At 47.6% G+C, this 25,065-nt stretch overlaps 1 protein-coding gene across 1 annotated transcript in view; it reads left to right on the forward strand.

Moving 5' to 3' along the window:
- Window positions 1–24,786, forward strand: part of SLC7A5 (solute carrier family 7 member 5) — a 38,221-nt gene extending 13,435 nt beyond the window's left edge. Inside the window, exons 2-10 of the mRNA XM_080351704.1 lie at window positions 858–983; window positions 10,957–11,062; window positions 11,804–11,848; window positions 13,207–13,330; window positions 14,019–14,122; window positions 14,637–14,733; window positions 15,076–15,225; window positions 16,346–16,523; window positions 18,504–24,786. Of these exons, the coding sequence (XP_080207830.1) occupies window positions 858–983; window positions 10,957–11,062; window positions 11,804–11,848; window positions 13,207–13,330; window positions 14,019–14,122; window positions 14,637–14,733; window positions 15,076–15,225; window positions 16,346–16,523; window positions 18,504–18,559 (986 nt within the window). The 3' untranslated portion in view covers window positions 18,560–24,786. The remainder of the gene's footprint in view (window positions 1–857; window positions 984–10,956; window positions 11,063–11,803; window positions 11,849–13,206; window positions 13,331–14,018; window positions 14,123–14,636; window positions 14,734–15,075; window positions 15,226–16,345; window positions 16,524–18,503) is intronic.
- Window positions 24,787–25,065: the final 279 nt, after the last annotated feature.

Genomic DNA, 25,065 nt, shown 5'->3' on the forward strand with positions numbered 1-25,065 from the left:
CAGCTTTGTGGCTTTAGACAAGTTCATGCTGTCCCTCGCCTGGTAGGGGTGGCAGGAGCAGGCAGTACAGATGGGAAAAAAAGGGGGAAAAAAGCAGGAAATTAGGCTCCATTATTTGCATTAACCACGGAGCAACTGGTAGGTAATGGGAGCTTCTCGGGAAGCAAAACACCGGGCGGGGAGGCAGCGTGAGTTCAGAGCAGCCTCCGCAAATCCAAGCTGTTTGCTGCTCCGGCTGGAGCATCTCCCAAAGTCCCCAGCACCGTCCCTGGCACCTCTGGTCGGGCGGATCGAGCAGAGGACGAGGGTTTCCTTCGATCCGGCGGCTGTTCCTACTGGTGCTGTTTGTCTTGCGCTTTGCCGAACGGGTCAGGACAAGGATGCCTTTCCCTTTGTGTTTCTGCAGTGGGTGGCAGAGCGTGGCCTCGGTGGCCTTTTAGGTGCTGTTGTTATACAAATAACTATATATCAGTTCTGGAAGCTTGTCCTGACGTTTCTATGATGTTTTCACACAACTGCAGTGTTCCATTGGATTGACTTAACAGGGATTGCAGCTGGGCGCTTTGGTGCTAATGGTTGCAATAACCCCTTTTATTTATATGCCCTCAGAAATGTGCTTTCCAGCGCAGCAGGGCAGGTCCTTCTCCCAAGGAGCGTGTGCACTATTCAAACATCTGTTGCCCAAGCGAAAGACAGAATAGAGAAGTGCAGGGCTGCAGAGCTTCGCTTTCAAAAAGTTTCTGGTTTAGAAGAGACTCTTTGCTTAAGTTTTAGCAAAAAGGAAAAGCTGATTTGTTACGAATGCTTTTGCTTTTAGGTGTTTGACTGAAAACTGACGTGTCTCCTCTTTCCCCCAGTGCTGCTCACAGCGGTGAACTGTTACAGCGTGAAGGCTGCTACTCGCGTCCAGGACGCCTTCGCTGCAGCAAAACTGCTGGCCCTGGCTCTGATCATCATCCTCGGCTTCGTACAGATTGCAAAGGGTGAGTGTGGTTCCTTTTGCTTCTGAAGGCAGCGTGCAGTTAAAGCAAAGCCTGGGAATTAGGGCTAAAGCCTGAGCCCTAACCCAAGCATTTCAGAACCAGCTTTACGAGCATGCTTGGGGGACATTGCCAGTCCATGCTTTGCAAAGGGCTGAGCGCTTTGGTGCATTTTATCTGGGAGATTTCACATTTACCTCACTGAAGTTATGCTCAATTTCACGCTGCTGGAACCCAGCACGTACCGCTCAAGGTCTTTTCCATTTAGTTCAGTGACCGCGCAGCCTCTCCCTTGAGATTCCAGAGCTGCCAAGTCTATGGGGAATTAAAACTTTGGTGATTTGGCTCTTGGGAGTAATTTCCGTAACTGCGGGCTGGTCGTGGCCATTTGTTAGTAAGTATCTGCATGTGCAAACCAGCCCCCAGTAATTCTTATTCTTTCACAAACTCCCCTGCACATTTCGCTGCTTCGGGTCTGGAACAGTTTGGTTGAGTCCGTGGGGTCACACAGGGACACCTGGGTCAGGTGGGGCTGCAAAAACTGCATGATGAACAGAGATATTAGGGCTGACACCAGCACATGTGTCTGTCAGGTAGCGTCTACAAATGAAGATAAAAATGGGAAGATAAAGCAAATTTTCTGGTGGTTTTACTTGTTTTCTTCATGTACATTTAAAGTCCTCTCAGGGAGTTACTTTTTCCCGAACCCATCTGGCTAACTGAGCCACACAAATAAGCTTTACCATGTGCTTTTTTGTGCAAGTTTTATGAAAATAAACTTTTCTTAGGGAACAGTACAGGCCCTATTTGCCAAATGTGGATAAAAGTCCATAGACAGTTCCTCTTGTCTCTGCACTGGCAAATCTGTGCGTTCATGTGTGCACGTGGGTCTTTTTAATTCCTGTCTCAGCCATGGGAGCCAGTGCTGTCTTTGCAGAATTTCTTGCTTTATCAGAGGTTTTATTTTCTCCCAACTCAGTGCCTACGCTCAACAGGAACATTGTTTGAGGCTTATCACAAAATATACCTCCTTCCTCTTCATAACTCCCCAGGCTGCTTTGCTGAACTTTTTTTTTTCTCTCTTAGAAGGAAAGGGATAAGTAAACATAAATCTCTGTTAGTTCTTTAATGTTTTACCAATAAAAGGTCTTTACAATTGTTTGTTGCTTGCAGGTAATAATCTTAATTTGCTTCTCCACAATCACCTTCCCTCTGCACTGTGCTCCTGTCCCTTTGTTGGGGGTGAATCACTTTCTGCCCTGGTTCCTCGGGTATAAATTCATATTTCCACTGACTTATTTTTGTAACCAGTAAGGGATTTCAGTCTCACATACAAAAAAACCCCACAAAACCAAACCAAAACAAAAGCCAGAACACATCTTATGCTCTTCTGTCTGAGAAGGTTTTTATGTCTGATGAAGCCCATTACAGTTTCAGGTTTTTGTAGGTCTGGAGAGGTGGCTGTGACTCGTGTGCATCTTGCAGTACAGCTCATTTCATGTGCCATTTAGTTTCCTGCTGAACCACCTGGCTGCTTCAGACAAAGTGAAGGGTAACAAGATCAAAAGGAAGAGTTAGTCGATAACGTCTGAAGGCAAAGACCTTTTCTTCCTATCTGTGCACACGAGGCTCAACCTGAAGCAAACTGGTTCAGAGCAGGAACCACATTTACACCTTACCCTAAGTGGCACGTTACTCCTTCTCTGTTCCTATTTTACAACACACTGCCTGGGATTCTGCCTGTGGTCCACCATGGGTTTTACTAATCTCCTTATGGAAGCTGCAGGCTCTCTGTTAAATCCTTAAGAATGTGCAAGCTCCTTTCAGATGCCCTTCCTTTGCTTCCACGTATATTTTGCAACTTTCTCAACCTTTTCTTTAAATCCTCCCAGGTAACTTATCTTTTTATGTAGCAGAGATACATCAAGAAACAGTGTTTTTGTCCAAGGCAGGCACACTAGCATCACTTAAAGCCTGCTGAAAATGGGAAAGCACTGTTCTTCATCTTCACTGGGGCAAGAAGTGATGGGTACAAGCTCTCAGTCAGGGGAAATTTCAATTAGCAAGTAGAAAAACACTTTTAACTGTAACGCAGAGCTCAAGTAGATTGTCCGGGGGGGGCACCTTGCTGGAGATTGACAAGAACAGGTCAGTAATGCTTTTCCAGAATAGGCTGAGTTGAACCTGACAGACCTGGTGCACCCGGGAGCCGCCGTGTCTGTGCTCCCCGGGCTGTGCTGTGCGTTAGTGATTCCATCCCAAACTGTGGATCTTCTCCAGGAGAGACACTATAGACCCAGGTTTAAGTGCTGACCCTTTGGAATGTGTAACTTTTTTCTAAGAGCCTGTTTAACCTCTCAAGTGGACGATCCTGTGTCCCGTACATAACCACAGCACCTTTGCTGCTCCTCTGTGTGTCCTTGTTGCCTTTTACACCAGTTCCAACACTCTTTGGACAAAGAGGACTCTTCCCTCTACCAGGGTGGGAAATTGAGGCGCAAGCTGTTATTGGGGTGAAATAGGCACTAAGGGGGTTTGTCTGGGGCTGCAGTCACAGGGGTTGCGTGTTCCCATGTCACTATGGGCAGTACCTGAGCTGATTAATTTGCTTTAATGGGTCCTGTCGCATTGCTGATTTATGTTTACACTATCCATAAACAGAGAAAAGGAGCAATACTGCTGTTTCTTGCTCAATTGTGGAAACTTCTGAGACTTCAGAATTTTGTCTTTCTCTGTATTGACCTCCCGCCTCCAGCTTTTGGCTTTTTTTCTCTTTTTATCCTTTCATTGGATATTTTCATTAATGTCAGGAAAGCAGTAACGTCTCGAGACAAAGAAATATGTGGCAATATTACCACACAGAAAATAGTGTTTCCTTGTGATCTTTCTGCGGACAGCTGTTTTACATCACTTCTTTCATGCAGCTTCAAAAGAAGAGTAGAAGTTGGTTTCCTACTTAGACAGCCTTTCCACTACTTGAAAGCTGACTCGGTATAGCTGACCCATTTGGGATGCAATTATTTTACTAATACAAAAGTTACATTTTAAGAGCCTTTGCACGGCTAGAGTTGCGTTGCTTTAAAAGGCCAGTGTCCTGGACTTGGGATATTGGTGTGTAAAACCTCCTATTTGGACCACCAGCTGTACAACCCACGGGTCTGCAGCACTTAAATAGTACGAACAACTTATGGCATAGACAAAATGAGGATTTTTTCACCCCACTGTTACTAAAATCTGTTTTACCAGCTCTCACAAACTGGTCCAGCTGGGTATTAAATAGTAACGGAAAAAAAATGCTAATTATTAAGGACACACTAATGCTTTTTACATGCAAGGAAATTCAGGAAAGGTCTCAATGTCAAAAATATCTAAAGAAACGTAATTGCAGACGTGTCTCAGATATATTATTTTCTGTTGTCTATATCCCGGGGTTCCTTAAACCTTTATCTGCTGTGCATTCGGGCAGTGCTGCTATGCTGGGCGATTCCTCACCAGCAGTTCTGCTTCAGGGAAAAAAAAGAATTGGGCATTTGGGACTTAGGGAAATAGAATTTAACACTTGTTTTATTGAATTATATTTATTGAATGTATTGTCTCTTTTCCCTCCCAGTGCCTGATTTCTGATGTTGAATTTCTCGTCTGCCTCCAGTGCCTGTTTGTTGGCAGCAGCATCATTCAGACTCCCTTCATTGGGCTTCTCAGAGAGCAGCAGAGTTGCATCTGCTGACCAAGCACGGGATGAATTAAGGACAAAGTAGGCAGGTTTAACTCCAGACAGTTTGCCATGGAGAGCTTAGACTAGACAGAGAGTTTTGGTTTTGATTTTTTTTTTTTAAATAGATGTGTACAATATCAGCCAGCACTGGCACCCCACACCCCAATATCTTTTGCTCTTTATCAGAAGGTATTTAGGGGTGTATTTGCAGCTGATAAATTCTGAACTCAACACAGGAGGGTTTCTGAAAGTACTGAAATGAAGGTTCAAAACTTGGGTCATCCACGTGTGCTGAGCGTGTCTGAGAAGCCTCCTAAAAATATTATCTAAGCCCTGCAGCTGCGAGGGAGCGTCTTGGTGCTGTGGGTGTGATGCACATCTGGGTGCTACTTTTGTTATCAAATCCCTTTGCCTTTTGCTAGAAAAACACCTGTTTGATGTCGCCTTTTCTCTGTGAGGGTTATTTTGCCAGTTCCCTGTCCAAACTTTTTTCTTTGCCTTTTTTTTCTGAAAAATATTAAGGAAGACCTGAAGGAGGGAAAGTTTCCTCACCCTTCCAGATTTTTGCCTCTGCTGCCAGTGGCAACGTCCGTTGAATGTCCCCAAAAAAGGCCCTTGAGCCAGGTGCACAGTGAGAGCCGGGGCTGAGCCGATGAGCTGGGGAGCACACAATGCTCTGGGGGGCTGGAAAACTCGATTTCGTGGCTGGTAATTAAAATCTCAGGCTCCCTCGGGTCTCGAAGCACAACGGCACACAGGTACTAAGAGAAAACAAGAGTGGTTGTTGAGTTCTCTTGAGTTTACACCTACATTTAATCATGCTTGGCCATCCAGAGATCAGTGAGCACTTAGCACTTGACCCAATCTCACAACCTTTTATGTCCATAGGGTGAACCTGAGAGTGAACCTGATGAGCAGGTTGATGTTTAGGAACGTGTTTTCAATTGATTTATTTTTTTAATTTCCTGCCACATCAGTCATGACCTGGTTTTTTGCTGCCTGTGGGTAGATGCAGCCATGTGCTTGCACGCACAGTGTTGTCATATGCAGCAGGGAACCTGTCGCTGGTGTCTGTGCCTGGAGGGCACACCCAAGAGACCAACTCTAGAACATGAGAATCTACCCGTGGTGGAGCTGTGGGTGTCTGAGATAGGCTTGGAGCCCAAATCCAAACCAGATGGGTGTTCACCCCGCCTGCCCATGACTAACGCGCACTGTAGATCATCTCTGGGAGGCAGGAGGCAAAGCCTATGGATAATGAACGTCCTGCAAGCTTTTCAGTGTGTCCCTGCAAGTTGGGGCTGAGGCTCGTGCACGTGAAAAGCATGCCCTGCAGCTGCCCGTGCTGTTTCTTGTTATGCTGGCATTCAGAAATGCCACTATAATATGAATTTCCAGCAGTAACCTTTGAAAGAAAGCTATTGTGCTTCCCTTCCTCGCCCTCTTTTTTCAGAGAGTGGAAGACCGTACTGGAGGAGAGTGCGAATAAGGGAGCTGGGAAAGTTGCCAGCATCCTGCACCTCTAAATCATATCAACCACACTGTGGAGATTAATGAGACGTCTTAACGCTGGAGGGTTGATACAACACAATTATGTTTTATGGGCCTCTCGCTCTCTAATGTTTGATTTCTTTTCCAGCCAAAGGTGGATGCAAATGCGGAGGCCAGGTGGGGATGCAGGTTAGTGTGTTTGCAGCTCGCCCGCTCTGCTTTGCAGTGAGAGCAGCGGTTCATTTCTGCTTAGACAATTTTTGTCTTGCCCCCTCTGCCCAGAAAGAATTTGGCAATTCTGGATTCAAGGGTAGAGTTCAGCCTGCCGGGGCTTTTGCTTTTTACAAATGCAAAGTTGCCTGCCCAAAAATGCATAAAATGCATTTAATAGCAACAACAAAAACCCCCCAAATACAGAAGTGGTCAGTCAGTGACCTGTGCTTCTTGTTGTGATCACTGAGTTTGAGTGGCTCCATATGCACACCCTTGGCCTTTAGCAATGATGTAAACTTGTTTGTTTAACTTCACATGTGGAGGTTCATTAACTGCAGTGTGGAAATGTGCCTTGACATCTGAAAAGCTGCTTTATCTAAGAAGCTGTAGCTCGCTGCTTGTTTTTGGTGTCCTGAACGAACTACCAGATGCTCAGCTGGATCGGGAGGTGCTGGGGGCTGAGCAGCACATCTGGACCTGCCACCGGGACCTGCTCAGCACTGCTGGGCCCTGGGGGGATTTTAAGGCAGCTGACACGAGAGGCTTTGTTGGCTCCTCATTTTTCCAAATGCAGCCACCGCAGCAATGCAGACATATTTAACCAGAGAGCAGCTAATACTTTGGTATTTGCTTCTTTGCGTCTCTGTCTGGATCTCCTCTCTCTGGCTCTCTAAAGTCTTTGGTTGCAGCAAGTTTCTGTGGATGCACACTGAACCTCTTGTGCAGATAAGAAAGACCAAACTTCTGAAAGTGGCTGGAAACCCACTGGGTGGTTTGTTTAGGGTTTGCTCCTTGCTGTTAACCTGTCCTGATAGGGACAGACAAGGGGACATTTAGGAAACACCTTTCCATGCTGTGCTAAGGATCAAAGGGACCCTGTTCATCCGGGGCTTCTGCTCTGCCTCTGGGCTTTCTGGCTCTCGGAGTCCACATGGTCTTTATTTCTCATCAGGAAATGTTATGCCAGCAGATGCAGAGGTTGTGAAAATTGGGAGTTGTTTGCTTAGGAGAAAGAGGGTAAAAGGTTTTTTGGTGGTATCAGCAGGATGTAGAGGTAATAAATGTCATGTCCTAGTGGACCATGGCAAAAGGAGGAGTTGTGGGGCTTGAGTGGTGTGTGAACCCAAGAGCCCAGACCTTTGGCTTCACCCTTGAGGAGAAATAATATTGACAAAGCTTCCCAGCACTGGGAGGAGAGAGGAACTTCCCCCTAAAAGAGAAGGAAGTTGTTGAAATGAGGGGATGTGTCATAGCCCGTCCACAGCTGGTGGTGAGAACCAGGGATGTGACCAGGAGCTCCAGCTCCTACTTGGCTGCCCTCTCTGCTGGTCCAGGCTTTCTGGTGGTGTCTTTCAGATCTGTAAACTCATCTGCTGCGGGACCCACGTTTAATAGCTGCTGTTGAAAACTGCCTAATGCAAAGCTGTCTGCGGGGTGACAGCGATCAGAGAGGAGCAGGCGGCTCGTGTGGCCGCTGAGCGTGTGTTTCCTCGGGAGCTACTGGCTGCCCAAGAGATGCTCTCCTCGCCCTGGCCCCCGGGGGCTTTGTGCCGTCTTGTTTTTCTGACTCAGTCCATTGAACTCTCGCTGCTTCTCTCAGGAAACGGCTCAACAGCTGAGTGGATCTTCTCCTCTGGGGTTTTTCATATATGAAACACATCTCTCCCTGGCTCGGTTTCTTCCACGAGCGAGACGCACTGAGGGCCCCCTTTGTCTTTCTGAGCTCTCTAGATGGCTGTGTTCCCTTTCCTCGCTGTTTAAGCAAGTTAAAAATATTTAATTATCATTAAATGCTTTCTGCAAGAGAAGATTGCTGTGCTATTAAAACTGGAACGGACATGACTGGGGAGCAAATGAACATTTTCAAAGAAAAGGGTCTGAACACGCAGCGCATGGACCCGAAATAGGTCCCTCCCGCAGAAAGGCCCCAGGTGACCCATCGCAATTACCAGAGTCTTGGCAGCTGGAAAGATCAGCAAATGGGGTTTATGTCAGAGCTTGTTACCTTAATCTGTTTAATTGTAGAGCAGAGTGCAGTTGAGCAGCCAGTTCAAACCAGGTTTCGGAGCGGCGGTGTGCCGGGCAGGGCATGGCGGGGCCTGGGATGCTCTCGCTCGTGGATCTCTTGCTCGTGGGAGCAGTTGGGGCCGCGTTTGGCAGCCAAACCTGCAGATTTGTAATCCTTGATTTGATCCAAAGTCTGCAGTTCCAACCTGGAGAGTCCAGAGGCCTCAGATGTCCCTCGGACACATGGTGTGAACTGTGGGATTGTTCTATGCAGGGATAGGAGTTGGACTTGATGATCCTTGTGGGTCCCTTCCAGCTCAGGGCATTCTATGAATTGCACGTTCAAGCTTGAAAGATGTGAAGTGTCCGGAACTGAGGTTCATACCTCCATGTCGAGCAGCAGGTCCTAATGAGCGTTTGTATTAGATGAAGGAGGTAAGAAAGACCGTGCTGGACCATCTACCCAGTGTCTCCATCCTCCACCTGAGGCCAGCCACAAGGGTCAGTGGGTAAGTGTAGGAACACAGGGCACATGTGATGCTTCTTGGATGCTTCCCCAGCCTCCAGTGCCCCTCTGGGTTTGTGTTGGGTTTCTCTTCCAAGGATTTGCAGGTACAGAGCTCACCCACTGTATTTTACAGCTTGGCCCACGTGTGCAGACGTTTGGGGTACATTTCCAGCACCCTTGCTCCAGCTTGGCTTTTTTGCTCCCAGGCATATAATGTGATGTCTGTTACATCCCAAGGGGTGTTTGAAACGCCTGGGGAGCTCACGTGCTCTTCCAGTCCATCCATGCGCTGTTCCAGTAGCTAATTGCAGTCACTGTTAAAAAAAAATGTATCTTATTCCCATAGCAAAAGACCTGGAAAGAATAGAGCAGTAATTATTCAGGAGAGGCAGAAAATAAACTCAAGAAAGCTGAGCCCGAGGGATCCAGCAGAATGTGATACCGTTCGCACCCACCTCCTGCTCAGCCTTTTTATTCACAGCCAGGCCAGGGCATTAATGCTAAATTAAGATTATATGACTGAACCTATAAACCAGGAATTAAGGTTAAACTCGCGGCATTATATCAACCTCTTTGCATTTCCTGGCTTCCCAGTTATGCTGTGATGTACATGTTCCAGCCTCACTTTTTAAAAATTATTGGTGCATTTTATTATAGTAAGGAGATTCACTGGCTGAAGGAGCATTAAATACAACCAACATATGCCAAGGTGGATTCAGAAAAGACCTTCCTAGTGCAAGGAGGTGCTGGGAGAGAGGAACAACGCAAAACCAGTGGAGAATGGCGATCTGCAAAGAGCAGAACCTTAGGAAACTGGTGTTTCCCAGACCGGATTTGTTCTGGTCAGATCCCAGTGAGAGGGAGAAAGGAGGTGAAGGGAGCAATGTTGAGGATGGAAAGATTTGGAGCAGTCACTTGTGGAGCCTCTCACATGAGAGATGCACCAGCAGATCGATAGTGCCATCGGGAAAAGTCCCCCTTTCCCACCACTGCAAAGATGAGCATGAGGCGCTAAAAGATCCATGCATCTGTATTTGTTCCCCAGCCTCTGCAAAAGTGGCTTTTGGTGGCATAGGGTGGTGAAAGTTTATAGCGTGAGGTGGGAAGAGAGGCCACCCAGAGGAAAACCGCCTGGTATATTATATTATTAGCATCCATCCTTTCCCCAGCTGCATGTCCTGGGCACCTTGTGCTAAGAGATGAAGGGTTAAGCTCCGGGCCCTGCTGACTGCCATGTGATGAGGCCGCTGGGACGATTAGTAAAGATCTGTGCCCTAAGAGGAATCACATGGGCTTCCACAGGGTGCAAACCGCCGAATCCCGCCCTGCTCCCACTCCCATCCTTGCCGAGGGTCCGGTGGCTTTGCCATCCCAGCCCTGCACCCAAGCTCCACATCAAAAGGCAGGGAACAAAGCGACTGCAGAGCATTTTAAAGCAAAATAAATAAACCCTTGCCTGCTCCGGGAGAGTTCTTACCAAGGGTACAATCGAGTTGTCTATTTATGGCTTTTTATTTCAAAAGCAGATACATAACAGGAACTTTAGATATTCCAGCCCTAAAGAAGAGAACTTCTGATATTCAAGCCCAAAGAAGCTGACTTCCCCCAATCAAAGGGATTGCCACAGCCCTCTGCTTTATCAGGTGGCTGGTGGGACCAGAGGAAATCCTGGGTTTTTATCGAATGAAAGCAGCTTTCAGTTGAGAGGACAATGTGACAATATCTGTGTGCGTAGGATCTTCCAGCAGGAAGGACCCCCAGAATGTTTCACAGGGAGATATCTGTGCATGATAGCACATTGCCGCGTGAGAAAGTTTGAGCGCTTGGTAACGACCAGTTGCTTGGGACAAGTATATTTGATGCTGATTATTTGGTGCATTACTCCACATGAACTACACACTGTAAAACTGGAGGAATCAGCCCAACAGAAATCTGATAATTAAATATCCTAAGAGCAGCTTTTGCCTTCAGGTTTCTTTGTTTCCAACAACCACAAAGGCCCTTGGGGTTCATCAATCCTTTCTTGTTTTTGTTCTCTGCAGGTGATGTGACGAGCCTGACTCCTGAGCACTCCTTCGAAGGCACAAAAGTAGGCGTGGGGAACATTGTATTGGCCCTGTACAGCGGTCTCTTTGCCTATGGAGGATGGTAAGGTGCAGCCCTCTATCTCTTTTCTGTGCTAAATACTGTCCTTCAGTCCCCAAATTGTGTTTGCAGCAATGGTGTGGTCCAGGACTTTCCATCTTGTAACCAGGGCAATGATGCTTTGGCTTTGCCTGGTAATGTTAATAGTCTTCACGCCCCGTTTCCAGCCAGGACGTAGAAGCACAAAGAATTGGTGGAACCTGCACAGTTTGCTATAAAAACAGCCCACTTGCAGCCATCCTCGGCCCCGTTGCTGGTGGGAGCAACTCTTCACCTGCTGTCACCCCTCCTCTTGTAGGAAAGCTGGCACCGTGGTGTGCCAGATCCACCAGCCCCATCCAGGGCTTGTGCTTTGCAGGTTTCGTGCTGTAGGTCTTGGGTTAGTGATAGCATCATAGAACCACAGGATGGTTTGTGTTGAAGGGACGTTCCCAGCTCCCCCAGTGCCCCCCCTGCCATGAGCAGGGACATCTTCACCAGCTCAGGTTGCTCAGAGCCCCGTCCAGCCTGGCCTGGGATGTCTCCAGGGATGGTTCATCCACCACCTCTCTGGCCAACCTGGGCCAGGCTCTCACCACCCTCAGGGGCAACAATTTCTTCCTCATGTCTGGCCTGAATCTCCCACCTTTCAGGATTTGGTCTTTCAACCCCTCCAAAAATTCCCTTGTAGATAAGTAAGACAAGAGGCTTCATTCATTCCATGGACTATAACCAGAATTAACCACTGTTCTTTTTAAATTGCAGGAATTACTTGAATTTTGTTACAGAAGAGATGATCAATCCCTACAGGTAGGTGTGTGTCCTGTCATAACTTCCCTGGGGAAAAACTTGTCATTCCTGGGAAGTTCCTTCCTTGTGTGTGTGACAGGGGTTGCTGATCAGTCCAGAAGTCAAAGTCCTTTTCTAGGGAAATAGAAAACAAGATAAATTAATGGCATTGTTCCTCCTGGGAATAGGAGAAGGGGAATAATAATCTCTGTATGAGCAGGGCTGGTGCTTAGGCTGTTTTCCTGTACCGCTAATATTAACAGTATTGTTGGAAGGTCCTATTTCCTTGGCATTCCACCTCTCTGAATTATAGGCAAGGAAGAGGCACTCGTGGCTTTATTAGTCTCTTGTATAAACTACCACAAGTGTCTTTTTGTGTACATACGTTTGTCATGTGCTCTTCCTGTTCTCTTGAGATATAAGCTGCTTTCTGCACTGCTTGTGCCTTTCGGGGTTATGCAGGGGACCTGGTGAGATGAGGGTGAGCCAGACCAAAGCAGCACATTGCTGAGACATCGTTTTTTTCTCATAGGGAAGGTTCTTATGGGTCACTGTCAATACAAGCTTCAGGGCCACTTGTGCAAGAACCTATTCCTGGCTGACCCTGGCAGTGATTAGTCCCTGCTGGGAAGCATAAAATCTGATACGCCCTTTCCTTGACAAACATGGTTATAAAAAAGTGTTTGCAGCTTGCAATTATTTTCTTGTCTTCTGAATGCAGTCATGGTATTTGACTCTCTCCTCCTGCGGCTTTGAGCTTCACTAGACCAATTAGACGTGGCATCAAGCAGCGTTTCCTTTTTCAGTTTCCGTTCACAAATGAAGTTAGACTATTTGGAAAAGCAGATTTGTACCAAGGCAGCCACGTCTTTACAGACCCACTTAGGCCGTGTCTCAACTGATTTGCTTTGGGTTTCATCAGTCTGGCCAGCTGCACAGAGTTAGAGCCTAAAAGCTGCCCCCTGAGTCCCTGATCTTTCCATCTCCCGCAAGAAAACCCACCAGCACAAATGCTTCTCCATGTGCTAATGCCACTGGCTAGCAAGCGACATGGGGGGTTAATTTTTAATTAATTGCCTTTGCAGTGATCTTGGATTACTGCTTGCCCAGACAGCCAGTCTCTCCATGCAAAAAGTCCCTTCTGGTATAATCCTTCGCTCTACATCTGTTGGCCTCCGGGCTGTTCCCGTCTGGGCATCTTCTCCTCTCTGAGGGGAGCAGCGTGTGGCTGGGAAACCGGACACGCTGAAGAGCCAAAGAAGAGCAGGACGGCTCAAGCCAACTTTAAATGAGCTGCAGCGTGAGCCACCGGTCCCCGGCGTCAACAGCTCCTTTCTCTGAGCCGCAACGCTCCATTACAATGTATGTTTTCTTCCTAGAAACCTGCCTCTGGCTATCATCATCTCACTACCTGTAGTGACATTGGTTTATGTGCTGACAAACTTGGCTTACTTCACCACGCTGTCGACGGAGCAGATGCTGGTGTCCGAAGCCGTGGCCGTGGTAAGACACGTTCATGTCTGACGTGACTCATCTGTTTTCCAGCGCTGGTTACATCAGACGTACAATCTCTGCATACGTCTCCTAGTTCATTCCAGACTGATCCCGGCTGCTTAGAAAAAAAAAAGAAGTTGATGTTTGACGGGAGATAAAGAGCAACTGTGACGGGAGCAGGGAAGAACAGCGTGATACTAAGTGGGATTAATCACAGACAGTAGTGAGGGTGGGCAGACAGTTAACGCTGCTCTTAATTCATAAATATGCAAGGTTGCTGCTGGCCTCATGACTTATCATCAGCTACCAGAGCATGATATTTATGGGAAAAGGTCATTCAGTCAATAATGAACTAGATCTCTCTGTATCTTCCTTGTTTTAATTAATAGAGAAAAATAATGCTTCTATTGATTGAAATACCACTGCATGACCAGGATTGTTCAGTGCTTCAAGGGGAATGTCCCAGTCCAGGGTGAGCTGATCTGGGTCACTCAGGTGACAGTGCTCCATCCTTCGGCATAGTACCCAAAGATGCTCCTTTTTTTTGCAGTTCCATAATATGCTTTTTCAGGAAGGAAGAGCAGCAAATGGCAATATGGAAATCTCAGATTTCTAAAAATATTACGACTTTGTAGGTTGCTGTGACTTCTTTTGGGCATTCTGAGTGTGAACTGTCTGTCTTGTTGCCCCTGTTTAGGATTTTGGGAACTATCACCTTGGCGTCATGTCCTGGATCATACCCGTCTTTGTTGGCTTGTCATGTTTTGGATCTGTTAATGGATCTCTCTTCACTTCTTCCCGGTAGGTTTCTTGCTCAACTTTGTGGTTTTTGTGTACAAGTTGTGCTTAATTCTGATTTTGTTTGGAGTTGTCCTCCAAAGAGTGGCTGTGGGTAGACACAAAGTCCTAAAGGGTCTGGACTCCATGTGGAGAATGCCAAAAAAAAAAAGACTTTTTAAAACCCTCTCCAGTTTAAAGGAGACTTTTTCAGTGGTCTTAGTCTTCTGTTCCTCAGGCGAAGTCCTGTTGAAGTTATTAGAACATAAGCAAACGCAGGCTTGAGGCTCAGTGGTGTTGCCTGAGAAAGTGGCTTTAATGAAAAGCAGAAACTTGTGCAACTTCAGGGCTGAGAATCCCTCCAGAAAGAGGAGAAGGGACGGGGCAGGATGGGGACTGAGGATGTTCCAGCTCTGACACACATCCCCATCTCCCGGCTTGTCTAAGGAAAGTCCCTGTCTCTGGAAAGGAGGATATAAATACATCTTTATATAAATACGTGTTTTCTTCTATTCCTGTCCTGTCCCCCCCACCTCAGGCTGTTCTTCGTGGGATCCCGAGAAGGTCACTTGCCTTCAATCCTGTCTATGATTCACCCCAGGCTTCTCACTCCCCTACCGTCCCTCATCTTTACGGTAAGTAGTGGGGTGATGAGCATTGACCTGGTATTGGGAAACAGGTCAGATCCCATCAGAGAGGTTGGAGGCGGGTATTTGGGTACCTTCTCCGGACACAGCTATTCCTGCATGCAACTACAGGAGAGGACAGACCCTTCTCCTCATCCTACCCTCATGTTCCATTTCTCTTTGGAAATAGCTCCAAACACCAAGCAAAAATAGTTTAAAAGGTAAAAAAATAATCAGCCTGATTCTTTTGGCAGATAGCTCTTCTAAAATACCTCTATTTAGTGTTCTACCATATGCAGTTTTGCCTGCGTCTCCCTTTGCTAATGGCTTTTATTTTTTTTCTGGATGCAGTGTGTCATGACCCTGCTCTACGCCTTCTCCAACAACATCTTCTCAGTCATTAACTTCTTCAGCTTCTTCAACTGGCTGTGCGTGGCTCTGGCCATCATCGGCATGATGTGGCTGCGTTACAAGAAGCCGGAGCTGGAAAGGCCCATCAGGGTGAGAACAACGTGGGAACTGGGTGGTGGGTCTCCCCGAGTGCCTTCTCAGCACCAAGGGAGGTTCAGCAAGTTCAGCTGCTTGTCCTGTGCAGAGGAGAGACCAGGATTACAAGCGTGCAGGGGAAATGTTGTGTTGTAGGTAACGCAGGTGTCCATGTTGCAGGGAAATCTGCCCAGATGGGAATCGGTGCTGGAGGACTTGCCGTGGCCATGGGGACATGAGAGTGAAGGAGGCTCTGGGGGTCGGTGATGTGGGGTGTTCTGGTGGGGAAGCCCCCTGGGAAGTTCTCAATGACTAACGCATTCCCCAGGACAAATCACAGGCTGCGGCTCTCAGTGAAACACTCTGTACCGTCATGGAATTCACTTTAAATAGTTTTTTAATAAAGCAGTCAAACCCCCGCCCGCAGAGATGAGAACTTTGTTCTCTTTGTCCTTGGCCAGCTTGGCAGTGCTGTGTCCCATCTGGGAGGAGGCCAAGACCATGTCAGCCACAAGCATGTCTGCCCTCCTTAAAGGCAAGATAACTGCTCACCCCGGGTCCCTGCCAGGCAACAGGCAGCCAGACAGAAGCAAACTCCCAGACCTGCGCCAGTGCCTTCCCAAAGTAACTCTTTGTGGGGTGTTGCCTTTGGTTTTTGGTTTTTCTTCGAAGAGCATTGAATTGCTCAGAGCCGTGTGGCCCCCGAGAAGCTGCAGTGAAGATGCTTCTGCTTGTGCTGTGGTTGCTGCTGAATTTGATGCTGTTGGTACAGGTGCTTTTTGTAAGGAACCATTCAACGATGGAATTGGGGTCGAAAAAAGGGTGCTGAGAAAGGCTCATGGCTCTTGGCAAGACACACCTCTGCTGATTTTAAATGTGCATGTTAGATGGGAGCTTACATCTTGTTTTCTCCAGGATTGAAGAGTGTTTCCTAAATCAATACCTTCCCCATGGCAGTTTGAGGTCATGGTCCCCTTGTTCAGAGCACAGGGACAGACAGGATCACCGTCCATGTGGGGGTCCATGGTGGAATATGAACTCCTTCCCTCCACAGGCTGAGTAGATAAACTTCACTGGAAAGTGCACCTTGTTCCCCTGAGACAACTTCTAACCTGTCCTTTGGGTCCTTGTTCAGGTGAACGTCTGCCTGCCCATCTTCTTCATCCTGGCCTGCTTGTTTCTCATCGCTGTTTCCTTCTGGATGACGCCGAAGGAATGCGCCATCGGCTTTGCCATCATCTTCAGTGGGATCCCTGTTTACTTCTTCGGGGTCTGGTGGCAAAACAAGCCCAAGTGGGTTCTCCAAGGCATTTGTGAGTATGACCAGTGGAGACCGAGGGTGCAGCCTTGGCTTTTGCTCCAAAACCAGCAGTTTCCCGGTGAGCGTGCTGCAGCTCGTAGCACCGGCTCCGCTTTGTGGAGCGGAGGCTTCCAGTGTCTTGGCTCTGAGACTGATTCTTATTCCACGGTAACAAGTTTGAACCTGATGATTACTTTTTCTATGAAGCTCCCAGAACGCACCCTAGCTTGCAATAATGGCAAAGTTTGGGCCAAATAGTTGGTTTGGTTTTTTTTTTTAATCTTGGCAAACAGGTTGTTGTTGTCATAGAATCATAGAACAGTTTGGGTTGAAGGGACCTCAGGTTGCTCAGAGCCCCGTCCAGCCTGGCCTGGGATGTCTCCAGGGATGGTTCATCCACCACCTCTCTGGGAACCTGTTCCACTATTATACCACCCAGTGGAGTGTAATTTGCTGCCTTTCTTCTGCCTCCTGTAAAAGCACAGGGTTGAGCCTTTTGTCAGCAGAGGATCCATTTCTAGCAGAGTAGGAAGGAAAAAGAATTCACAGCGTAACAGTCTGAGCCCAGTTGGCCTCAATTTGACTGTTGAAAATTCAGAATTAGTCCCAATCCATCGCTCAACCAGTGCTAACATTTCTGATCCAGTTGATGTTCTGTAGAGCATCCTGTTGATGTCAAGTAGAGCAGAGAGAAGGGAAAATCCCCTGGATGTTTTCTCTTGCAAGGTTTATTTTTAAGATATCTTCCTATCAGGTTTTCCAACAGCTGACGCTACACCACGGTGTGTTTTGAAGGGATGGAGGTGCTGCGCTTGTAACCTCTTGTGTCAAAATCTGCATCCAGAAAGTCAGTCCATGTTGTCCAAATAACTGAACTCTACCGTCTGCCTCCCAACTCTCCTACAACAGGTTGACCTAGAAAAGCAAACAAGTAGAAATGCCCAGCCTTGGCTGGATGCTTTTTATGAAGAAGAAAAAGGCTTTTAACTGTGCTCAGCACTTGTTATTCTTTTTTCACCCCCATCTCTCTCTCTCTCTCTCACACTCATTTATTCTGAGCATTAGGCTCAGTTCCTAGAAAAGCCATTTTTGAAGTGCCTGGGTGGCAAATTACCATATTAATTGTTTTCCACCACCAAAGGCTTGTAGGAGAATATAGAAAATATTCTGAGAACACAGAATTATAATCCTGCAAATGTCCAGTTAGAAACATGAACTTTAAACATGTATATTCATATATTGCAGATAATTACATCACCTCCAACTGATCTGAGTTTGACTTTGTGTGTCATTAGAATTAGTGTTAGCTTTACGTGGCAAGACTGGCTTGTGACCTCCGAACACGCAGCACAGGTGTTGTTTGCATACCAGCCACCGTAACTAATGGGTGGATAAATAAAGTGACTTCGGTTTAGCCCCTTTCCTGTGCCAACTTGCATCTGAAATCCTTCCTTTGCTCTTCACCTGCCCTGTGCAAAGCAGACGACTTTGCCTTGTGTGCAGAATTCTGAGTTGGTTTAGTCCTGGGTACTCCAGCCGTTAAAGAACTGTGTGCACATACAGCCCAGCTTTTCAAATTGGAAGTAAAAGCATCGACTCATCTTTTTTTTTGTGTCTGTTCCTGCTATTGTGCCTGACTCAGTTTTGGCTGCTTGCAGTTCTGGCATCCGAACATAGTTACCGTATCACCATGCAGTTAGAAACTAATTGTGCACAGAAGTGCCAGAGCCTCTCTCGGGGCAGCGCAGCATCCTTGCTGCGAGTACAAAGCTCCCAGTGTTGGATGTTTAAGTTCTGGGCATGAGTAGAGAGCAGCCTGCAGCTCGTTTGCTTGCAAGGCTTAAAGTGTATTTGGATTAATCTTGCTCGGAACCCGAGTTGGGAGGCAGATGGGTCAGCCCTTTTCAGGCAGAGTAAAAGCAACCGAGACCATGATGCATGTTGGGTTCTCTGCATGCGATCCCTGACCTGAATTTTCCTTTCTTCCCTGTAGACTCTGCAACAGCCCTGTGCCAGAAACTGATGGAAGTGGTTCCACAAGAATCATAAGCAGGAAAAGCAGAGACATTCAGCTCGAGGAAACGCACAATATTAGTTTAAGACGACACAAGGAGAAAACGCTTCTGATCCCTCGTAAACGAAACCTAGGCACTGGAGCATCCCGTCGGAGCTGCTTTGTGTCTGACACCATGTCCCCGGCTCTGCCTTGCCTCCTCCAGCCCCTCCATCACCACCCTTTATCCTGGCAGATGAGCAGCCCCGCCATGAGTTCTTGGTACGAACATGGGCCAGGAGGAGGAATTCCTGCTCCAAAGGGGTCCTTCCTGTCCAGCAGCAGCGAGTCCCATCCACCTCTGTGTGTGTGTGATGCTGAGGGCTGCATTTCAATTCAGTTTGGGTCTGGGATCCCCCAGATGATCTGCTGACGAGCCCAGGTTAAGTGTTGCCAGCCCTACGGATGTGCCTGTATCCGGGGCTGGAACTGTCCTGAGCCTGACTCAGCTGCTTTACCTGCTCAAGGGAGGTGGCTGGGAAGCAAAGTTTGGCTGGTGTTGGCTCACGCGCTCACATACACACAAACTCGTACCAAAATAGGTGCTGCTGGATGCTGTGGACTCTGCCGACTGGCAGTGACTGAGGTGAGACAAGGCAGAGCAGAATCAGTGTCAGAGCAATGGGGTGGGGAGGTGCGTTTGTAACGAGCACATGGGGTCCCCGGCCACTGCAGCTGTTAACTCAGTTCCAAGCTATGTCCCTGCTGTTGAGCCAGTCCCATGGGATGCTCTGCGCCACAACATCCATCCCATGGCCCTGTGAATTAGCACTGGGGCAGGTGCAGGCCTGAGGGTGGAATTCCTCCCGATAAACCCAGGGAATTGCAGTTAGCAGAAGGCCAAGTCCTTGGCTTGCTCACTTCATGTTTTTCTGTAGATGGACTATCACCCAGCATGGGGTGAGCAACATCATGCTCTCCAAATGGCCTGTTTCTTTGCCCTCAGTGTGATTCATATCATAGAATGTCCTGAATTGGCAGGGACCCACCAGGATCATCAAGTTCGCCCCTAAACCATTTGCAAACAGAAAGTAAGGGTGGGGTTCCCACGGCTCATTCCCTAGGGTCTGTCACTGCGCTGCCTGTCACCGTGCGCTTTGTTCTGCTGTGTCTCTTCTAGAAGTGCAGTGGAGATGGGACCAAATGGGGCTGGGGGTGGAGAAAGAGGCAGATGTCCCCGGGTGGCTGGAGCTTGGCTTTCATCTGGGTCTGCTGTAGATGGTCTGTTCTGCTCAAAGCAGCGGGGACTGGCAGCCTCTTCCTCCTTGGTGCAAAACCGCAGCATCGGGTTTGGCTTGGGGAGGTGCCCCCACCAAGACCCTCCCGTTCAGGGAATGGTCTTTGAGCACCGACCGTGATCCACATGTGAAATCTTATTTTGCTGTAGTGGGTGGTGCATCCCCATAACCCATCCAAAATTCCTCTAGTTCCCGAGTAGTCAAACCTGTCCTCTTAGGAACATGTAGCTTTATTTGGTCAAAAGCATCATCTTTTCAGCAAAACTGCAGTTTGTGAACACTTTGCTCGTCATGCTTCTGCGCTCAAGGTGATAGTTGGAAATCAAAAGCATCTTTTCCTCACAAAGTGAGTTGCTTCAGTCTATTACAGATCTGTTTTGTGCTTGTGCTTTGTGCAAATAGGTTGTTGAACTACTTTCTCCGCAATATTTGTGTAAACTAAGCTGTTTGGAAACCGGGATCCTCCAAGAGCTAATGCTTTCTGCTGGATTCTCTTAGCATAGAGTTCTTTTGGATGAAGAGGCATTAAGGACACCAATGGTACTAGCTCACGCTTTGTCTTTTTCAGACATTCTTTAGCAAAAAAATGAGTGTGTGTCCTAGCAGGTGGCAGCTTCTCTTGATGTGTGCGTGGCAATGACTGTGGTTGTGTCGACAGGTGGCTGCGTGCAGCTCTTTGCTATCTCTTTGTCCACCACGTGTCGTTGTTCTGAGGCAGGAGGAATTGGTGAGACAATCATCGCACTGAAAACCTTTTGCTGTCAGGTCGCTCATTCCGTGGCAGCACAGGGTAGAGACACCCAAACCAGCTCAGGTGCCACTTTACACATGTTGACGTTGAGCTCTCCTGGAGCTCAGTGAGCCTGTGGGGAGCTGCAGCTGGTTTGGGTGCATCTCCAGTGCAGAAGAACCCAAAGTTATGGCCGGTGCTGGCTGTTCAGGGACCTACGTGCAATGAATTGGAGCATCTCAGATCCAGTGCCTGCCGAGAGGCGTTTGCATAAATAAGGTCGCGAACCATAAAAACCTGAACTCGATTTTTTGAATCCTCTTCAAGCTGAAGGCTGAGATGTTTTGGCAGGGTGGTGATGGGCTATCACTGCTTCTCCTGGACCTGTTTCATGGAGAGGGAACCTCCGTCTGTCACCTTCCCGTTGGTCTGCAGGTTTTTTGGCTGTAACAGTCTCAGGGCCTGGGTTCAACACAGGGGCTCTCAGTGCTCACATTACATATAGTGTATACCAGCAGAATTACTTGTGATGCAAAGGAAATGATTTTAACTCTCAGCCACCTCACTCCGATGTAAATTAGCACTCCAGGCCAAGCCACAGAATGCTCAAAAATGGGGCCAAATCTCCCAAATGTGGGGGGGGTTGCTTGGTTTGGACACAACTTTAAATGACTTTCATCGGTGATGAAAACCATCACTACATTATATCCTCTTGGTGAACTTTTCACACTGTTTTTAAAGAGGAGATGTCACACTGAGAAATATTTTTTTTATTATTATTAATTAACTGATCTTAATTAAATTGTTAACTCGCTTGCTTGCTCTTGATGAATTTTCATGATTCTTTTCTTGCTGCTAAAGATCCTTCTCTCGTACTAACCTGCTGGCTCTGGCATTGATACCATATGTTTCATGGTGATCTCACCAGTGTCTCCATGGCAACAGAGGTATAGGCAGAAACTGAACCAGGTACCTGCACAGAATGACAAAAAAAAAAAGAGTTGAATTTGGTTGGCCACAGCTCACATCTCAAAGTTTATCTTCTGAAACCTGATTTATTTTAACCCTGATCCATTGACCCTGTGAAAGGGCTCCTCGCTGCTTGTGGAATAGACGCGTCACAGAGGGCAAGGGGAGCAGCAGAGACTTCCCAGAAAATCCCTCATCATTCCCAGCACTGGGTGAGAGGTTTTTCTGTTGTTTCTCTGTTTGCTCGAGCTCTTTGGAGCCCATGATCAGTCACGCCTGTTGCAACCCACCAAGGGGGATAAATTCCTCCCCTAAAGGACACGTAGAATCACAGAATGTCAGGGGTTGGAAGGGACCTCGAAAGCCCATCCAGTGCAATCCCCCCATGGAGCAGGAACACCCAGATGAGGTTACACAGGAAGGTGTCCAGGCGGGTTGGAATGTCTGCAGAGAAGGAGACTCCACAACCCCCCTGGGCAGCCTGGGCCAGGCTCTGGCACCCTCACTGGGAAGAAGTTTCTTCTCATATTTAAGTGGAACCTCCTGTTTTCCAGTTTGTACCCATTACCCTTGTCCTGTCATTGTTTGTCACCGAGAAGAGCCTGGCTCCATCCTCCTGACACTCCCCCTTTCCATATTGATCACCATGAATGAGTCCTCCCTCAGTGTCCTCTTGTCCAGCTCCAGAGCCCCAGCTCCCTCAGCCTTTCCTCACACGGGAGATGCTCCACTCCCTTCAGCATCTTGGTGGCTGCGCTGGACTCTCTCCAGCAGTTCCCTGTCCTGCTGGAACTGAGGGGCCACGGCTGGACACAAGATTCCAGGTGTGGTCTCTCCAGGGCAGAGCAGAGGGGCAGGAGAACCTCTCTGACCTCCTGACCACCCCCTTCTAACCCACCCCAGGTACCATTGGCTTCCTGGCCACAAGGGCTCAGTGCTGGCTCATGGTCACCCTGCTGTCCCCAGGACCCCCAGGTCCCTTTCCCTACACTGAGCCACAGCGACTGTCAGTTCGCTTTTCAAAGCTGTAGCTGGAGTTAAACAAGGAACTACATTAACCTATTTCATACGACAGTATTCTGCAAATACAGCCGGGGTGGTTGTGTCAGTGGAAGAATTTAGGTTGGAAAAGACCTTAAAGATTGGGTCCAGCCACAGAGCTGTGACTGCGTATTTCTGCAAGCGATGGCTGTGCCGCAGCAATCCCTTGGTCCTTACATTAAGCCCCCATTTCAATTATTGCGCTTTTTAGCTTGTTTTGAAGTATTTAGAGTCCTGGGCAGTCGGTTGTTGTGGGTGTTGACAGAACAGCAGGGCAGGGGCCTGCGGGACCAGGGGCCAGGAGCTTCCCCACCCTTTGGGTTCCTCTTTCTAAATGAGAAACCTAATGAGGAAACCTCTAGATGAGGGGAACCAGCCCTGCCAAAAGCTCCTGGCCAAAACTGGGGGGGAATCTATGTCATCCTAGGTGGATCTATATTTTTTTCTTTATTTTTTTTTCTTTTATTTAACTCCCTGCAGTATTTGCAGCGTTTTCCATCTCAGATACCGCGTTTCGTTAAACACACTTTTGTTTCTAACGGAACCTTCTGTGGTTACTAAGTTCAAGGGGACTCTGTTGCTGTTGAACAAAGTTTAAAGACCCTTCAACTGGATCGAAACTCATAAGAAGCAGCTTTGTTGTTCTCCAAACCCTCTCCCGGCGGGCGGGTCAGGCAGGGGAATAAATTTGGCTTTTCCCCATGGCCACAGCTTCCCAAGGGTGGAGAGATGTTTGCAGCGACAGAATCCCAGGCCGGCTGTGGGAATGGCATCCTCTCCATCTGGGAGGTTACTTGTGCCTCCAGCCAAGGCTACAGGGTTCTGGGGCTTTAATAAAAAATACTTTTTAAAAAATAATAAAAAAGAAGGAAACAGCCAAATGTTATTACGCAACGCTCCGGCTGTTTGGGGCTGTTCTTGTGGGACACCAGCTTTTCCGTCAGTCAGTTGTGCAACTCCGTTTCTAAGGGCATCCAAGGGGAAGGTGGCGTTGGCTGTGGAGAGCGAAGATTCTTAGTCGAGATCGGGAAAGGGCTGAGACGGCTCCATTTCCCCCGGGGCTGGTCTGAGCCCCTGGAGCTGAACCACAGCCCTGGAAAGCCCCATGAGCGTCTCCAAGCTGGTGGAATTTGGCTGCCAACCAAGGCGCTTTCCATCTCTGGTGGCTTCTTGAGTTACAGCCAACCAGGCGTGCGCCCTTTTCTTCCCAGTTTACACGGTCTGAACTGGAACTAGGTTGGGTGTAGGTGTGTATGGGATGCTCCCGGGTGCGGTGGAACCAAGAGCTCCCAGTTTGGTGCAGATGTTCTCACCCATGAGATGCAGCAGTAGGAAATGCAGCTGCCCGTAAGGAACCGATGTCCCGAGGGTTATTTCTTTGCTTTTAGCCCCCTGTTTCTTGTGTGAGAAGGGGTGTCGCGTCCTCCAGCTGTTGAAGTGTTAATGAGAAAAAAAAAGTAAATATTTTTTTAAATATTGAATTAATTTTTAGATGGCCTAAAAGAGACTTTATATCTACACCTAAATTATTCCCCTTGGGTGATGTTCATCTCGGACGCTCTCCTGCATCCCGGTGGTGCGGGACGGGGCTCCGGCTGCATCTCCTGCGCTGGGATGAATTTCACACATCGGGGAAAACAAAAATCCTTATTTGTTCAGGGGACAGGGTGAGGTCCGTGTCCCGCCACAGTCCTCGCAAAGCAAGAGTTTTAAGTGATACCCGGACCTTGCGCTGGGACCGCAGAACTAAAGGAGGGTGACATTCACTTCTAGTGAATAATCTGACTTTTCAGAGATGCCTTTCTTCTAAAGTTCATATTTTTGGTTTTGTTTTGTTTTTTAAACAGAGAAAAAAAAAAACAGGATCTTAACATTCAGAGGGATAATCTAGATCTAATTTACAATTTTGTTATATTTGGTTGCTTTAAAAATATTTTACTAATTTAAATGTTGCTGTAGATGACATTCTATTTATTTTAAGGGGTAAATATCTTTTAGTCTTAATACTTCTACAGTGAGCACTGTCTACAATGTTTGTGTTCCTGTCAACACAGCTATTCCACGGCTGACCGAGTGCTGGTCAGCCCGTAGTAACTTAATCAAATTGCCTTGTAAAACAAGATGTCTCCTGCAATGTAATTTTTTTCTAGTATTTCTTGATTCTTTTATGTGTGTGGTTAACAAATCTGTTAAACGTTCGGGTTGTTCTATGTTTTGGGTTGTTGTTTTTTGTTTTTTTAACAAAGAAAGCTGAATTACAACTCTCTTGTTGCTGGTCTTTGCCTCTATAACTTTGATTTTGGAGGTCGCCATGTTTATCTGTTTACCCCCCAGCACCTGACTTGCGTTGCCAAGTGTTCCCCTTGCAGACGGGTCTGAGCAATGACAGTGTCCATTCCTCTGCCACCATCCTCCTTTGGAAGATTCAAGTTACCATTTGGGGGTTTTGCACATGTTAAAACTAAGGGAACGGGAAAGTGGGTGAGTTTTGGGCCAAAGGTGGGAGCAGATGGCTGCAAAGAAA

The sequence above is a fragment of the Nesoenas mayeri genome (genome assembly GCF_963082525.1).
Source record: "Nesoenas mayeri genome assembly, chromosome: 12".
NCBI lineage: Eukaryota > Metazoa > Chordata > Aves > Columbiformes > Columbidae > Nesoenas > Nesoenas mayeri.